At 36.1% G+C, this 19,085-nt stretch overlaps 1 protein-coding gene across 5 annotated transcripts in view; it reads right to left on the bottom strand.

Moving 5' to 3' along the window:
• The window catches only part of LOC111504365 (prestin), a 55,450-nt gene that overhangs the window by 15,061 nt on the left and 21,304 nt on the right, over positions 1-19,085 (bottom strand). For 3 of the 5 annotated variants that reach the window (XM_074172664.1, XM_074172661.1, XM_074172662.1), the window contains exons 2-8: positions 11,129-11,232; positions 10,911-11,071; positions 5,787-5,898; positions 5,382-5,554; positions 3,223-3,387; positions 1,196-1,300; positions 743-876 (exon numbers count right to left, since the gene is read on the bottom strand). In XM_074172664.1, the coding sequence (XP_074028765.1) occupies positions 743-876; positions 1,196-1,300; positions 3,223-3,387; positions 5,382-5,554; positions 5,787-5,898; positions 10,911-11,071; positions 11,129-11,228 (950 nt within the window). In that variant the 5' untranslated portion in view covers positions 11,229-11,232. Of the gene's footprint in view, positions 1-742; positions 877-1,195; positions 1,301-3,222; positions 3,388-5,381; positions 5,555-5,786; positions 5,899-10,910; positions 11,072-11,128; positions 11,233-18,187; positions 18,214-18,693; positions 19,003-19,085 lie in introns of those variants that run through there. The other 2 variants (XM_074172660.1, XM_074172663.1) reach the window with 2 other exon arrangements.

Genomic DNA, 19,085 nt, shown 5'->3' with positions numbered 1-19,085 from the left:
AGACTCACTCACTTTGGACCTAACCTAACCTAACCTATCAGAGGAAATATACTTGTTTCTGTTTTCATAAAGTGAAAGTGATTTTTTTTTAGTTTTGAGAACGGAAACGGATTATTTTCCCAAGCGTTGGAAGTTCTGTAAAAACTGAGTATTAAAATTGTATTTTTTCAATCATTTATTTTATTTCTGGGCAAAATTTGTGAATACAAGTTACTGACTAATTGGACTCTCCAATGGTTTATATTATGCAATATCTCTTCGATGTGAATTTTTCAGTTAGCACTTCATTACACTTTATCAGATTCTCTAGTGATTTGAATTTATTTTTAAATTGAGGAAGGTTAGATACCCAAAAAACAGTAAAAAATAATAAGTACAGTGACATTGAATATTTGAAATAATTAAATACGATATCAATTTTACCTAACAAATGGATCTTGGGTTGAACCAGAATGCTTCTTGGAGAGTCAACAAGTAACAGAAATAATGACATCACGTAATGGAAAAAGTTAGTATGTAATTTAATAAATTATTGAATTCAAACACGTACAATAAGTACTCTGCTAGCACCTCCGTTGATCAAACTTTGAAATTCAAAATTTCACAAATGAAGAGGCGAAGTAACTTTCAAGTGTTTTCTAATCACTTCATAATGTTTCACACTCCACTTTCATGTCAGAAATAAATTTCTATATTTCGAAGCCCAATTTTATAAATTTTTCTTTGAACATATATTACTTACCCTGTCGGTATGGTTCCTACCACTGATATTCCATACTTCGTGTCAAATTCCATGAAATAACTAGCCGTAGTTCCTATCACGACAGCCACTAGTTCAATTGGGAAAGGCATTTTCGTCTTCTTTGCTAATCTAGGCTGAAAAAAAAAATGATATAATACAGGAAAATAGTGACATGTACTTTGTATCTTCGGTTACTATATACCATTCTGTTGAAAAAATCAGTTATCCGTGTATTGGAAACACCATGTATTATTACTCCACCACTGTATTTTGTTGTAAGTGATCTCAAAAATTTTAAAAATATCATTTGAATGCAGAAGTTATGTGAAACAAATCTGCAACGATATAAAAAGTAAAAGTCCAATTTCCCAAATACAAAAAGGTGGAAGTGGGAACAGTCAAGATTTATATTTCAGAACTTGTATAATCTGCGTTTCATTCACTGGAACTTACCTTTATAAGTTTATCGTTTATCAACAGGATAATGCAGGCGGTAAAAGAAACTAATACAGCATTTGTATTAGCCCTAGGAATAGCCAAGATAGAATCATATATAGTCTGAAAAATAAAAACAAATACTCATTAACAGGATCTATCCATTGAATCATTTCTTTCCATCAACTGAATTAATATACTATGCATGGCACGTTAATAGATAAGGCCTCGTCAAACCTGAGCTTACACAAGTTTTGACTTATGAGGGTTGCCGTTCGTAAGGGGTGACAGCTGCTTAATGGAAATTATTCAAATACCAAAGGGCATTTTCACGGGCATTTTCCAAAGTATGGGCATATGAATTCTAAATTGATTATATAAAACCGAATGTGAACACTTTATTGTGGGGTTTTTTCTCAACAGTTCACACTTGTTCCACTGTAATTTTTTTTTCAGTATCTGTGTTGAATACTAGCTGTATTTAGAAGTATTAGTGGATATTTCAGTAATGAATACGTCTGACGAAGCTATTGCATGTCGCGATTTTGTGTGAAAATCTCACGATAAAATATTATTTGAATACGATTTGATGGATTTTCATCAAGTTTCCACTAGTTTCATCACATTTCTTGAAATATACACAATAAAAACCTGATAACCGACCTTTAATATAAATATGATCTTAATATTACTTTACTATTCAAATACATAATTATTTCCATTTTTCCCACTGCATGAAGCGTTCGAAAAACTAATTAAAGAACAGATGTAATCCCACAATCAACTTGCATCTTAGTGAAGCGGCTAAAAACCAGAAAAACGAACATTGGAAAGGCAGGAGTTATTCTTAAATAATAAAATCATTCAGCTCCGACACAGTCCTGAATTCTATGGTACTTCTTCTGTTTACAAATCTTGGTTAACGACAAACTGCATGTTCCTTAAATTTAAACTAAGGTATACCACAATACCCGAATTTAAAGGGAAAAAACAAAAAATTACAGCCGTGCATGTAAAAAAGGTAATGGGAATATAAACGCTCTCCTTCTTTTGCCGCATTCAGACAGAGTGACGAAACTTGAAAAATTTGATGCTTTTTCTTGAGAAATCGTTCCTTTTTCTTCATATTTTCTACGCACATAAATTTGAAAAAAAAATGGTGCTTTGGGTGAACACAAAAAAAGTTGGTATGATTTTTCGTATCATTGCTTTATTCTTGTTTTTTAGTCAAACAGAAAATGGCGGACTTGTTAAAGACTAATAAATATGAAAATAGTAATGTAAATAAACGTGCACCAACAGCTGGTTTATGGATACACCTATCAATGTACAAAAACTGAACCCGCTTGAGAATTTTTAAGAAATTTACGAATGACGGTCAAGAAATGTCAAATCGAAAGAAAAAACATTATTCAAATTCTTCCGAAACGGTATGTGATGATCTTTTAGAACATTAATCCACATATATGTAATGTAATTATGTTATCAAGCAATTGTAATGAAAACTTGATATTAATGATCAATAAATCAAACCATGTACTGCTTATTTTATATTAGCAAATATTTCACAGACTGATTCTTTATCTTTTTGAAGACTATCAGAGTATCAACTGCTTAACAGTGGGTGTAAAGTTTCCAGTCAAAATATGGCTTTTCAACAATAAAGATATCAGAAGGTTGAACCAACGAAATTAATAATATTTGTTTATGAAAAAAAAAGTCTATATAGATATCTTCGAATGCCGAAACAATTTCAATGTCTGGGTCAATGTCTGGACAAAAAGCTGACAGAGCTGTGCTGAATCCAACGCACTTTTCAAATCATCCAGACGGTATATTATTTGTCAAATATCATGTCATATTTTGTAAAATAATACTCAAATACTCAACCCATTTCAGGCATCAATATTTTTTCTATTGATTGTGATGTCATTATATTCTTTCCTTTATATTCCAGTTTCCAAAATTTTATCGTAAAGGTATTAATAGAGACAAAATCAGAACTGTCAACTATCATATTATACAGTGCAAACATTCAGACTTACATAAACAAAACAGAAGTTGCCTCTCCTTTTCTTTGTGTCTAATCCAAGAAGATCTTTCAGCTGGGATGATACCACGTGGAAAGCTGATGCACACGTGAAGCCGTTCACCAATGTTTCGGACAACAGTTGCGAAACTAATCCAAGTCTTAAAAGATACATACCTAACTGCAGAAAATATAACAAATGTATTCATTACAGTAGACTTGGTTTTCTAGTAACATCTTTAGTGAAACAAGGGAATGACGTAATGATAAAAATGGGTTCTGAATAAAGAAATATAAAATTTCGCGGCCGTAGATAACTACAGGGTGTTTCAAATTCGATCCTCACCATTGGGATTTCAACATTATTTTTTCTCATGGACGCTACATTGGATTTTTTCCGTTTTGAATAGAACCAGATTTTATCTTTTCAATGATGTATCATAAGTTATCATTCTTTTTCTAAAAATTGAAGATATTGAAAAAAATGTATTCTTATCATAATAGGCTTTGACTTTGACGTTTCTAAATTTGACTTTCAATTTGTTACACTCAATGACATTTTCTTATTGTGCAATTCATTGAATTTTTGGTGAAAAATAGTTTTCAAGAATAAAGAAAAAGAGATATGATACAAATTTATTACAAATACAATAGAAACAGTGTTAGGACATCAGAAATGTATTTAAACTTGAATCCCGAAAGACGACAACCACATCGAACTATGTTCAAGTTATTGGATTAAAATCTCACCAGTTTGGTTCGTTTGAAAAGCCAATGAAAAAATACGGAGACAGAATCAACAATCAAAATTTGATAAATGAGGTGTGTATGAGGTAAATTAGACATTGTGTCCTTTTTAATGAAAATAGAACTTTGAACAAATGACAATAATTAACTAAAATGTAAAGACAAAAGTAAATCACAGCAAATGCTCAAAATGCTGGCCTTAGAAATATCAAGCACAACAGCTCTTGATTCTCCATGTTTCTTGATTGCGTTATTCCAAATATGGATGACATACGATAGAAGGTCGCCTGTTGATCTTTGTTTCCGAAAGCCATATTGATGATCGCTCAAGATGTTGAAGTCTTCCAAATATTTGAGGATATGGTGGTTTACGACTTTCTTCATGATTTTTTATATCACTGATAGCAAGGCGACCTGTCTATAGTTATTTGGAAGATTTTTCTTACCCTTTTTGGGAATAGGCTGAACAAAAAGGATAAACGCCTTTTTCGTAAGACTGCTTGAAAAGTCTGCAAAATACTGGTGCGAGTGCATTTGCGTACTTTTTAAGTACAATGACGGGCATTTCATCACGGCCAGACGCCTTGTTGATATTGAGCTGTTTCAAAATTCGCCTGACTAGACGCTGTAGAAAAGTAATTTCCGGCATTGAAGATTCTAGTGTGGAAATAGTGGAGTGGGACGCAAATTGTTCAGCTAGTAGATTTGCTTTTTCTATGGCTATTGTTGCAATTGAACTATCCGCTCGTATTAGTGGTGGAATTGTGGATTTTGTAATGTTCTGATTAACAGCTTAAGCTATCGACCAGAAGGATCTAGACCCGTTGGGAGTGGCAAGCAGTTTATCCCTAATTATCTGATTGTGAAGTTCTAATGGATTTAGATAGTTGAAGCTTTCTCAGTACGTTTATGATTTATGTTAGCTTTTGGTGTCTTGATAAAACCATAAAATAGCTATTACACAGATTTTTCTGAGAAATTAGAATGAGCGTTCAGCTACATTTCAAAATAATGTTCAATAGTGTACTCGAATGATTGTATTACTGTACACGGTCAATACCAGATAAGTGAAGCTCTGATTACACGTGTTGTCTATAACATTCGTTACTTTCTCATTTCCAAGGAAGTCCAAAACCTAATTGTACAAATTACCGCTTTTGTATTTCAAATCCATTGCTTATTTTTATCATATTTTGGGATATTATTTTTGAATACAATTAAGAAAAGATACAAATATAAGAATGTGTGCATTTGTGTTCTCTAGTGAAGTGACATAAAAATATAAACAGAACACCTTGAAAACTGTATTAGTGGTAAACATCCACAAGAAATTCAGATTGTATCCATTAAATCTTTGAAGAAAAAAATGTTACTAGAAAAAAAAACAGCCATCAAACTATCATTATGCTATTTTTTCACTCTGCTAACCTGGATGATTGCCACTGTAAAAGTGACTGTCATGGCAATTTGAATATTGGTATACGAAGGACCTCCGTCAATATCCGCTACGAGATTTCGTCGTGTTCCGTTCTGCATTATCTCTACAGTTGTATATTGGTTGACTACCTTGCCGGTCATTAGGCAAACAATTGCAAATGTACCTAAAATCATGAAGGAATATTATATTAACTGAAAATAAATTGCTTGAGGAATTTTATATATACCTTTACTTTTTACGTGTGAAGTAATTAGACATTGTTAAAAAAAATGTGCTATATATGAACCACCTTTTCTACCGAAGATATCGACTGATAACGAAATTTTGAGACACCTGGTGTATTTATGAAAACTCTAAGCATCGGGTTCATGTACTGATCTTAATTGAGTACTTACCCATGGACACGTGTTTCGAGGTTCCAAAAAAAAAGTAAACTAACACTGGGAAAAAAGCCATGTAAATTCCTACCACAGGAGGGACTCCGCCAAGTAAACCATATGCCATTCCCTGTAGAAAATGTATATATAATAATAATAATAATAATAATAATAATAATAATAATAATAAGGGTACATGGCGAGATTGCATGCTCTGTGGTGTGAAACACATACGGAGCATGCCGCCTTTACCGCCCAAAATCTTATGGATCACGTATCCTATCTTCGGCGGCAGGGCTATATAGCTCCTCCCCAGTCTGCTAACGAAGTGGTAGAAGTGGCAGTTCTACCACCCGTTGACACGGCTAGAGAGGAGACTCGCACCATACCACCAATGGAGACGACAATCAGAACACGCAGGGCGCTCCACAGAATTAGGCCCCTGAAGCCACAAGAACTGGCTTGTTTGGATGCGGAGGTTCATAGTGTTCTAACAGAAGAGGCTGACATCTAGCAAATCAACACCGCCGTGTATAACGTCGTCCAATCGCTTTCCGAATCGGAAGGACGAAATCCCGGCCTTGCGGTTTGGAAGATTGAACGGCGTGTACACAAGATGGAGGCCAAGATCACGTCGGCGAGACAACACGCGTCTCGTATCCAATGTGTGATGGACTACAGGGCGGCCAATAGGCCTTTCACGCCCGCAGTGCGGCGAATAGCCGCCAATTTACGACGTATCCATCACACTTTAAGCCAAGGCGTGCTGTTGACCACCAAACAGCATTGCCTTGATAGGATACGAATGCTAGTGGCTGCTAAGAAGTCACTAGTGAGGCGGGCGAGAAGTATCGCGGAAAATCTTAGGTTCCGCGAGAAACCTTCTCGCTTATTCCAAGAGCCTCCACGTGTTGTGGATAATCCGCCGACTGCTGATCAGGTGGAATCCTTCTGGAAGGATTCTATAAACACTCGCAGCCACTCAACTTAGACACTCCAGCCCTAGCGCAGTTCGAAGCTTTCAACAGAGAGCTTCGACAGCCTGAGCTCAATGAACTGCGCAACCCGATAACCCCGGATGACGTTCGAAGAGCCCTTGTTGGTTCCAAGAACTTTGCTGCTCCAGGCCCAGAAGGGCAGAACACTTATTGGTGGAAAAAACTACCAAGTACCCACCGCCATCTGGCCAAAGTTTTCAACTTATGGCTGGACGGAGAGCAGCCGATTCCGGATTGGTTTGTCGAGGGGCGGACCGCTCTTATCCCCAAAAGTAGAGATTTGTCGATTCCTAAGAATTACAGACTGATAACATGCTTGAATTCGTGTTATAAGTTGTTTACAAGCATCTTATACACACGAATACTCACCGCAGTTGACCGAGTGTTCGAACGGATATATGAGCAGAGAGGGTCGAAGAGAGGAGTCGCTGGATGTAAAGAGAACCTGCTCACCGATAGATTTGTAACGCAGGACTCGATACAATATAAGCGTAACCTCTCTATGGCCTGAATCGATTACCGTAAGGCATTTGATACAATTTCGCATGAGCTCATCTTGCATTTGCTCAGATGCCTTGCGGTACCCGACAAAATAGTGAGATGCATTGAACAACTGATACCACTTTGGCGCACTCGCTTCACCATAACATCTGGTCAAGCAAGAGTCCAAACAGGGTGGGTCACTTTCAGAAGGGGTGTATTTCAGGGTGATTCCCTCAGTCCCCTTCTATTCTGCATCTCACTATTGCCATTATCCGTTGCGCTCAGAAACACTCGAGGGTATAACTGTGGCACCCCCGGAAACCGGAGGCACAAGGTCACCCATCTGTTTTATATGGATGATCTTAAACTTTATGCCTCTGGAGAGAAAGATCTCCATCAGTCCTTGAGGGTGGTGGAAGAGTACACGCATGCTATCGGTATGAAATTCGGGATAGACAAATGTGCAATGGTTCATCTCAAAAGAGGACGATGCGGGGACTACGGAGAGGATGTGCAGCTCGTAGATGGAAGCATCCTACACCATCTGGATACCGGAGAGACGTATACTTACCTCGGGGTGGAACAACACCACTCACAAGAGGTAACTGCAGTGAAAAACAATCTCCGCGGCAAGTATCAGCACAAACTTCGACAGATCTGGTCATCGGAGCTGTCGGGGAAGAACAAAGTTGCTGCAACAAATATGCTTGCCGTTCCAATCTTACTCTACTCGTTTGGAGTAGTGAAGTGGACTCGGGAGGAGCTGTATCAACTCGACGTAAGGACCCGAAAAATGATGCATCTCTATAGGAGTTTGCATCCCAAATCGTCCGTTCCACGGTTGTACTTCCCCCGACAACAGGGAGGTCGTGGACTTTTGAGTTTGGAGTGTCTACATGACAGAATGGTACTGGATACAGCCTGTAAAGTCGTCAGGAGTTCGGATCCTCTTCTCTGCATGGTCCGTGACCATGAGAGAGCAGGAATTGGAGCATTTCTCCTTAGGGCAGCTGCTCGAGCAGCTGATAAACTCGGTATAGTTTTCGACTCTGAACGAGGTGACTACAACTATGTCACCGAGTTGGAACCCGTTCAGCAAAACGCTCAGATAAAAGCCGCAGAGATCACCTTACTTCTGCGGAGACACAGGGATAAGCCAATGCATGGGGTCTTTTTCAATAGTATTGAAGACCTTGGCTTATCAAAGCGCCTGACGTTCGCTTTTCTCAGGTCGAGTGGGCTGTAGTCGGAAACTGAGGGGTTCATCATGGCTTGCCAGGATGGTGTCTTCAACACCTTAGTCTACCGCAGTCGCGTGATGGGTATAGAGGTTCCTGACACAAGGTGCAGGGCCTGCCGCGAGGCGCCCGAGACCCTAATGCACTTGCTATCAGCATGTCCAGCATATGCGGTCTCGGCCTATATACATCGACATAACGCGGCCCTAAGAGTGCTATATTATCATCTTCGGCACTCTAACGGTATTGACGAGACACCGGTGTTGCCCTACGCTCCGGGGATATTGAATCCGTTGTGGGGAACGAGAAGTGCCGAATTTATTGGAACTATTCGTTCCCCACCCTCAGGCTCATACAAGCTAATAAGCCTGATGTAGTCCTTCTCGACCACCAGACCAAAACGTTATTTGTCGTGGAGTTTTCAGCTCCTGGCGAGACGAATATCGTCAGAAAAGAGGAGGAAAAACGGATAAAATATCGAGATTTTCTCTTCGAACTACGCAGACTCTATCCAGATCACTCTGTCAAGATGGTTGTTCTGATTATTGGAGTCCTTGGTGGAATGATGTCCTCTCTACTCTCGAATCTTAAAAGCATACTAGCTTGCCGCACTAAGGCAGAAACCTTAGCCGCGCAGATGCAGAAGACTGTCATTCTTGTCTCACTGCGCTTGCTCTGGGCACATGATTCTCGAACCCAATGATCACTTACCTCACAGTGAGGAGAGTAGTCATTGGACCAGTGGTCCAGCACAAACTACGTTGAAAAAAAATTGTGGCGGTGTTTAGCAAAACGCTATTCTTCCACTCAACCACGTTTGAAAAAAAAAGAAACATTACAAAAAATAAACGGCAATTTCAGGACAATAGTAAAATAAAATAAAAATGTTTATGTTTGGATCACTGTTGACTGGACAATTCAGTTTTAAGTTTACTATTGAAGAGCGATAGTGATGAATTTTTCAAAGATTCACTGAATGAATTTTACATTGTTACAGCACCATACGTGAAGGATCATTCATAGATAGTGCTGTTATGATTCGGAATGTCAAAATTATTATTAAATCTAAGGTTTCTTGAATGTACCCGATGTCTGGGAAGTAGTTTCTTTACCAAATGTTCCGTCTTCACCTTCATTTTTTTTTGTGTTCATATAATTAAGATATATTGTGTTTGTCTGATTATTTTTTCTCATATTTTTTTTCTCATTATCGTGAGAACGACTGTGCGTTTCATGTTCGGAGAAGGCTGGCTCGCAGAGAAATGAACAGATACCTTTTTGAATCGGTTGTCAACGGCTCGATAAGTGATCTACCTCGATAATAATAATTTCGCTCTACAAGTGCAAGACTTCAATAATAATAGTTATTCATATAAACACTTGTGTTTATGCCCAGTTTCCTCTCTAAGAAAAGGAATTCAATCAACGTTGGATCTGGATGCAGAACGATTCCAAGGTAGGAAAACACAGTCTCGTGTAATAAATTCTCACCAAATAAGTGTTTTTTTTATCAGTTTGGTAATAAAACAGGCAAAATACAATTCTCTTCTGTTTTGCATTTTTAACCAATTTAATGATTGATTGAAGGGGTCACATGATCTCTGTAATTCAAGCTAAATATTAGTCTAATGCAGACGTTCTGTACTTTCTGAATTCTTGCAGAAGTTAAGGAATCAATACAAGGGTCGTAGACGACATCGCAATAATTGAACATAGATAGAATCAGTACGTCTGAAAGGATAATTTTGAGAGACCTACTAAGATAGTGTCTGTATGAATACAGATGTCACAGTGTACCGTACGAACTTTGAATGAGAATATTGAGTTGAACAAATCTGAGGTTGTAGTCTATATGAAGTCCTTAGCATTTTATTTTATCAGTCAATTCAACATAATGTCCATCAATATGTAAATCGATATTATCTATGGCCCTTCCACGATCTTTGGCTTTTCCAAAAATTATTGAAGGATTGAGGTTTAAACAGTGTTGCTGCGAAATCTGAGCAAAATTTTTTATACGATTACTGAGCGATGTTTCATAATCAATAAGATGATCTACTTTATCGGAGTAGTACAAGTCATTGTCGTCGGCATGTGTATAAATATTGAGTAACTTAAGAACATTGGAGAAGTCAGATGTGTAGATAATAAAGAGAAGCTGGGCAAGAATTGAACCTTGCGGGGCTCCATGACATACACTCATATTATCAGACTGTCTACCCTTTATCACAACACGTTGCTTTCTTTTTTTTTTTTAAATGAAGTGATAAAGTCACATACCTCCATACTGAAACCAAAAAAACCAAGTTAGCGCACATCAGACTGTGCTTCATGGTATCGAAAACCTTACTGTAATCGAGACAAGAAAGGAGTGACCTTTTCATTATTACAGTGAACATTCTATTAAATTGTCAAAAACTCACCTGAGGTATGTGCATTATGGCAACTGTCAACCCGCTAACTATATCTCCAGAGAAACTTTTCTTCCAGTTGTACTCGGGAAGCCAAGATATTATAGGGATGGTTTGCTTCAGACATGACCAGAAATGGATTGAACCACATGCCTTTCTGCAGGTAGATTTCACTGAAAATGATTGACGATTGAATAATCAATTATGGGAGTTAAAATTGTTTTACTCACATGTCGAATATGGTTTTTCGTACAAATGGTCTCTATTCAATTCCTCTATTTGGTACACTGGTCTTTCGATTTGTAATGATGAACGCTCATCATTTTTCATAATACTGCAAAAAAATATTCCTTTATAATATAATGGCTATCGCAGATGAAGAAAATATCACGACATATTTTTGAGCAGAAAAATGTTTATTGATTAGAGAGAACAAAATCCGATAGGCCGTAGTCGAAAACGTTTCGTCTACTACTGCAGAAAACAATGCGTTGATTGCGAGGACGAAGGTCAGACCTTGAAGTTTCGGTAACAACTGACTAGCGAGCTCCGTGTTCACTCGTAATTATAATTGTAAAGGATGGGATGGGGTGTAATGAGGGGGGTGGGGTGTCCGTGCGAAAGCTCACTCCTAATTGGTCTGCTAGTGTGATGTCAATTGGAGACAGGACAGCAGTTTCGTCTTATTTTATTATGTACTCTGTTTCTGCTAGCTGCTAGAAAAAGTCTTGTAATAAACGATGTTGCAAGGTGCAAGTGATGTTCGTGTTTCCAATCAGGCGGATGGCTCTTTTCTGGATGTAATCCAGCAGCTTCAGGGTATGTTCAGGAGCGGAGCTCCATAAACAATACTCCAAACAAGGTCTGATTTGAGCTTTATGAAGCATCAAAAGTTGCTGGGGTTTGTACAGTTTCCTGCTTCGGAACAGTGGTCCAAGCTAATGCCACTTCCCAAAAAATTTCAGTTGTGGGGAAGAAAATCTTGGTTTTCCCTTTAGGGTGGCAGTAAACGACATTATTTGTGATCCCTTTGTTACAGCAAATTCAAGCCAGTAAACACTTGCTGAACACCATTAACGTGGAAAGTATACTTCTACTTCTTCAGAACATACCAACAGGTCGTGGAAAGAACGAGAACTGTAGAACAGCTCTAGGACTGAAGTTGTTCGAAAACTTGTTCGAAACCATCTCGTGCAAATGCACAACTGACTCAATTGAGTTAGGTTAGGTTAGGAATAAGGACATGGAAGTTAGGCCTCAAATTTAACACCTTTTGCAAATTATGTGCTGGGCAACAATGCTATAACAGGAATGAGATCATCGTCAACAAAGAAGACGACGCCGATCTGGATATACAGAAATTACTACAGATTTTTGCAAGATATCTCTGCATTTTGTTCCTTATTTTTTAATGTAAAAAAAAAATTACTGATATAGTTTATTATAATTTTCACTTGTTTACAAAACCGCGACATGTATTTCGCTATATATAGCTTCCTCAGCAGGATGGGGGAAATGTATCTATTGTGTTAATGTGTTACCTGTAATTGAACGTCTCCTGATATCAGTAGGTATTCATGAGTAACAGTACCTGCCGCATTTCCACAAGTGTAACATATAAGAAACTCAAATAGTATTGACATACATTCCAAATTCAAGACAAAAATGTGAAGAAATTATTGATATTTCAGGTATAATAGCAATATTTCTTTGTTTTTTATTTTTCACCATCCTCTTTACAGTGTATAAAATACACCAACCCTATTGGTCATTCCCAAAATATATTGAAATTTTTAAGGAAGAGCCCACATAGTTGACGCCTTGTACTGCACCGACATTTACAACAAGCTGGTGAGAAAGCACAACCATAGCAAATAACTTCAGGTGGTAATGATACAATATAGGTGCCAACAAATCACAACTACTATTTCCTCGTAAATTCGCTGTCATAATCACATTAATCTAAATATCTTCAGTCGTTCCAAGAGATCTAGAACACGTTCAAAGACAACAAAATAGTAGCTGTTTTGATAAAAGGTAATGACCGTGAATGATAGATGTGACCTGTAGCATTATCTTCAACTTTGTTTAATATTATATTATTAATTGTAATAACAAATCAATAGATGTATGTGTGCCATTAGCGGCGACAAAGTTTACAGGAAAAACATTTGTGGTTTCTGGCGGAATTCAAAAACTGTTCGATTCGATACTGTCAAAAAATTGATGAAACGTAATTGGTAGGATTTTTAACTGCAACGAACCCTTTCAATAGTCCCCTTCAGGGAATGAATGAAACTGAATCAGGTTTTTACATTATTGTAGGTTCCATAACATTCTGACTGTTTAATTTTTGTTAAATTTGTGGTGAATTACAACGGTTTGTTTCAGTAAAATAATATTTATGATTACGATATATCATCTGTATTCAAGGTCGGAATGTGTAGCTCTGGAATTGTACCGATGGATATTCGGATTCGGATCACAGTATAGCTACAACCAGTAGTGCCGCTCTTTTCGAAACCTTTGATGTTTATATTTCACAGTTTCATTTTTTTAGGACTACTGCGCATCCATAATTACTCGCGACGAGTGGACATTTCATACACTGCTCAACAAGTGAATAATATATATAAACTGCTCAACAGTAAAACAAATTTGATGGAAAATTAAATGGATGTTTTGTAGTAATGTAGAACACCATGAAACGCTTTGAATTTTTTATTCAAATTGTTCTAGGTTTTTACTCGCTTCTTGTCTGTTTGCTTCAAATTTTGCATTCGATTTGGAAATAAGTTATGGAGGAGCTAAAGGGACTTGCAACTTCAAACATAGCTCAGAAATGGATAGAATGCAAAATGTTTGCATACTGTATGAATAATATAATACGTATAAATTCGTGTCGGAGAGTTTCTAAAGAACGAAAAGAATTGATTTGCTTATCCAACCCAGCCGGTTGTCTTGAGATGCAACAACATTGAAACACACATGTACGCAGGTGGTTATTCTCAACTAAATAAATACTTATTGCTTTTTTACAAGTACCACAGCTATAATCTGTTCAGAAATTAGAGAGACTATAGCAGTATATATATTTATATATATATATATATATATATATATATATATATATATATATTATATATATATATATATATATATATATATATATATATATATATATATATATTAGTGCCATAGGCGTACTGCATTCAAATATTCAAATTATTTACTCTCAACGAATTGAATAAATAAATAAAATATCATTCATAACAAACAAAATAACAAATCTACTATGGCAAATGTTAAAATATGTCCAGTAGTAACCACGACATTCTCCAATAAATAGGTATTTAGTTGAAGGGGATTAAAAAAAATTGTTTTTTGAAGGCGGTATAAATTGATATTCCTTTGAATTATACTGTCAACAGACACATCGCACCCATCAATAAGACCGACTTGGCTTTTTAGCGGAGTTATTCGTGATATTCTTCAGTTTACTTCGAGAACGCGTTGAATAAACAGCTATACAACATGGAAGCTAGTTGTTCGAGAATCGTGAAGCATCCGAAATTGTCACCATTAAATATAAATGAAAGAACAATTGTTATGAATGTATATAATTCTTTAAGAATACAATATCCGCCAGAAATGAAAAGTAAGGAGGAAGTAGTGCAAAAATGCGCGAGTATGACCGGTGTCAATAGATCGACAATTTATAGAATTCTCATGGAACTCAAGGAAAACAACAACTTTTTCGAGCCGAAAGTATCCACTGGTAGAAAGTGTTTGGTTATCGATGAAGAAGTCAAGAATTCTATCAGGAGAACAGTACACTCTTTTTACATTAAAAACTAAATACCGACATTAAATAAAGTTTTTTTCCTGATATAAGAAGAACTCGATTATGGCAGATATTACATGAGCAGAATTTCACTTTTGGAAAGCAAGATAGAAAGAGCATGTTAATAGAAAAATCAGAGATTGTAGAATGGAGAAGAAACTATTCAAGAGAAATAAAAAAATCCAGAGCACTAGGTAAATCTATTTTTTATTTTGATGAAACATGGGTCAATGAGGGTCATACCGTCTCGAAGGTTTGGCAAGATCAGAACATCAAAAGTGGAAGACAAGCCTTTATGGAATGTTGATCCACTGGCTCGAAAATTCAGTTGGAAAAGGCCGTTGGATGGATTGATGGTGTTTGAATCGAAGAAAAATGGGGATTATCATCAAGAAATGGATGCCACAGTATTCGAAGAATGGTTTAAAAACATACTTGTAAAACTTCCGCAGGGATCCGTAATAGTAATGGATAACGCAAGTTACCACAGTAGACGAGTCGAGAAGCTACCAACGTCGTGTTGGAAGAAAGCAGATATTACGGAGTGGTTACAAATGAAAGCTATTTCTTTTGAATCGACCATGTTAAAGGCGTAGCTCCTCAACTTGGCTAAACGTTAAGTCAAAATTCGTCAAGTATGTCACCGACGAGATGGCGAAGACTGAAGGAATGTCGGTTCTCCGGTTGCCACCTTATCATTGTGAATTGAATCTAATAGAGTTGGTTTGGGCTCAAGTGAAAGGATTCATCGCAAGGAATAATAAGACCTTTAAGTTGTGTGAAGTAAAGAAATATCTATACAGTGCTCTGGAAACAGTCGACCAAAAAGTTTGGGAAAAAACAATCAGAATCGAAGCAGAGATGTGGGATCTGGATGATCGCATAGACTCATTATCAGAAAAAATTATTCCAGTTCTCATCAATCCTAATGAAACTGATTCATCCAGTGAAGAATCACTCAACGAAGAACCCCTGTAGCCTTTTTTCAGATTAAAATTTTCGCAATGTCTTATTCGAAGTAAGTAATCCCATTAAATCTATAAAATTGTTTCTGAATCAACTATGAAATCCAATAAGGAATAAAATCTTCATTTCCAAGCCAAGAAGAATATATAAAGTGTATCTCTCAATGCAGCCACACTTTTCTACTTCCTGAAAATGTCAAAGTCGAAGCCGAAACGTCGAACAACGCAAAATTTTAAACGCGGTTCAACTCGAAATCAGATGTTCAAATTTCTAACTGCGGAAATATATTCTATTTGTATACTTATCTGGTGATGTTTCGAATACTTTATCCATCTTCATTATCATACCGACGATCAATTTGATATTATCAGTGTCAATGATAATAATAATATCAAATTTATTTACATCAAAAGACGAATCATAACTGCGAATTATAATGTTTTGATTTAAATAGGTTGGATAAAGAAAATGGATAGAGTCTTTAAAATGTCACCAGATGATACATATTTTTTTTAATATGCAAATTTTTTCAAATTCAAGTTAATGACAAATTTGATTTTTTTTTCAAAAAGCAAATTTATCAAATGCAGTAACTTTTTGAAATTTCCCTTCCCAAAATAAAATATTTAAACAAAATTAGTTTTCACCATATTTTAATTATCTTCTCATCATACAGAATATATCAATGGAAAATTTATATTAATACCCCCAGTCCAACGCCTATTAATATTATCTTAAACGTAATATCAGAAAAAACATCTAGCGGTTCTTTTGGCGGTATTTTCGCATTCTTTTTCGGTGTTTCCGCGTTCTTCGTCGCATATCACTATTTTAATGGCTCGTTAACGGCGTCCTCAAGGGATATAGAGGGTAGACATATCTCAATGATTTTATGGGTGAATTGCAGTGCTATTTGCTTGAAACGACTATGTTGCTTTCTTTGTTAAAAGGTGAGACCTCGTTAGTCTTTAGCTCGCAGAAGTTTCTCAACTTCTGAGAGTTGTCGTTCGTATGGGGGCGGCAGCTGATTAACGGAAAAACAGACAGAAACAGATTTTTTGATGTAGCGACATGTTTGCATTCTGGAAATTATTTTACTCTCAGAATACTGAACGAACTATAGTTGGTTTTAGCTAGGATGCCCTTGTAACTTGATTTCTGTTCTCTGAGGAACATTGCACAAGGATTTTGAAGTGAAACTTCTTCACGCGCGCTTGACTTGGGGAGTAAGCTGGTGAATGCGTGATGAGAGCGTTGCGAAAAGTGTGATCGGGGAGGCGAACGGAAGTTGAAAAGGAGGTATAAATTAGTGAAGAGTTACGTTTCGTATATTACTGTAGGGACAAGAGAGAGAGATGCGAGCACACATTTACGGTCGAATAGGCTCTGAAGAATTAGGTGAAAACCATCATATGTTGCCACTAATTTCAGCAGAAGATTTCAATATTATTTTCGCATCCGGAGATGGACAACTCTTAATAAACTTTGTACGAGATAAATTAGAACTACATTAATTATCTAATGCATTTTACATCATGTTTTTTTGTTCAAATTAATTTATATTTATATACTTTTGTCATATGATTTTAAAACCTCGATTAGGTCCTAGTTTTAAGTTATGCTACTGTAAGACTATTAGTACTCTCATATATAAAAATATTCTTGGTTGATTGGTAGAATAGGGTAAGCTAAACTCCGCCAAGATAAAAATAAAGACCATATATTATTATCAAATAAATAATAACCGAAATGAGCGTACCACAAGAAATGGAATGAACTAAAGAGACGTCCGAAAAAGCCATTGTATGGCAAAACACATGTTGCGTTTTAGTAAAACTTTTAGTTAGAAAATCTGACAATGAATTGTTTTTTTAATTCATGGAACAACAACCGATGCAGGTTTCTCTAGATATCTTTCTATTTTCATCCAAAATGTATATACAGGGTGATTCAAAAGTACTTTGACAAACTTCAGGAGGTGATTCCTCACAATATTCTAATATGAATTGTCCAAATAAATAAATGTCCGGAAACGCTTCGTTTCCAAGATACAGGATGTTGAAGTTTTATTTTTATTTTCGTTTTTTTCAAATAACTTTTTGAAATACTGAACTTAATTAAACGAAACTTGGTAATAGGAGGTTTTTGAGGTGTCGAATTCGAACCTGATGTTCTTATTGCTCTTACTCGTAGGAGGCGCCACATACACGTCTTTTTATTTTTTAAAGATTCATAACTCTTTTGGGCGTACTTCTAGCACATTTTTCAGTAAAGAAATCGATTCCTCTATCATATCTACGTAAATAAGCTACCCTTGTTACTAGTCACTGTAAGCAACCGTTTTCTAAATATTTGGACTTGAAAACTTCAAGTCGATTATTTGATAATCGATGCATGTTGAAGTTATTACGAATATTTTGCTTTTTTAATATATCTTAGGAAAACTAAAAAATCAAATGCTAAAAATCATCATAAATACCTCTGGTTCATGTTGTGAATATGATACCCATTTTCTTATATTTTTCATAACTTGAATGGATTTAATTTAACTAGATTAATTGAGACACGAATATTTCCAACATCTGGTTTTGAAAGAACCGAATTTTATGTGTAACTGGTTTCCAGCAACCTAGAAGTCTTTTAATCAGTTTAAAATCTCCAATCATCTCAAAGGTCCAGAAAACAATTTTTTAGGAAATGTTCTTCATCCTTTCAAGTTGATTAACCCATTATAACTGCAACTTTCTATTGAACCCGAACTGTCCACAAAATTTCAACAGTTTGAAACACTTTAGGGTTTCCATCCAATTTCAAGTGGAGAGTTTCTAGTTGTATGAAATCGTAAGCAGTTAATCATTGTTTGTCAGTGTTAAGTTTTTAGTAGTAATAATTGATAAACATGAATTATTGAGACTGGTACATAAATCACATAAATGACATATTATGCTCGATTGTGCTGACAACTACGAAATGTCAAAATATTACCTGTCATAATATTCAAAACTTTTTCGCATTAGCAACGGCTTCATATCGTCCTGCATTGTCGAATGTTCACAAAAACGAAACAGTTCACTGTATCGAGTTAAACCTTTGCTGAGATAACACAAACCCGTTCATATGAATGTCTTGAGGAACTGACTTCTTCGACAAACTCGATATCAAAGTAAGGAGACAAACAAATTCATTCCAATGCAGATAGACACATCAATCCTGATAAGAGTTGGGTGTATTTCGATAGTGAAGAATGAAATTGACATTCTACTATTAGCAGGTTTACAAAATCCCGATTTAATTATTTTAAAAAAGATAGTATAAATAAATATCCAAACATAATTAAAATTCAATTACTTTACCATCGAACGTTTATTTTTATTTTG

Source organism: Leptinotarsa decemlineata, unplaced genomic scaffold, assembly GCF_025532065.1.
Source record: "Leptinotarsa decemlineata unplaced genomic scaffold, Ldec_3_MD MMD2_tig00000133_RagTag_RagTag, whole genome shotgun sequence".
Lineage (NCBI taxonomy): Eukaryota > Metazoa > Arthropoda > Insecta > Coleoptera > Chrysomelidae > Leptinotarsa > Leptinotarsa decemlineata.
This window is presented reverse-complemented; position numbering and strand designations above follow the sequence as displayed.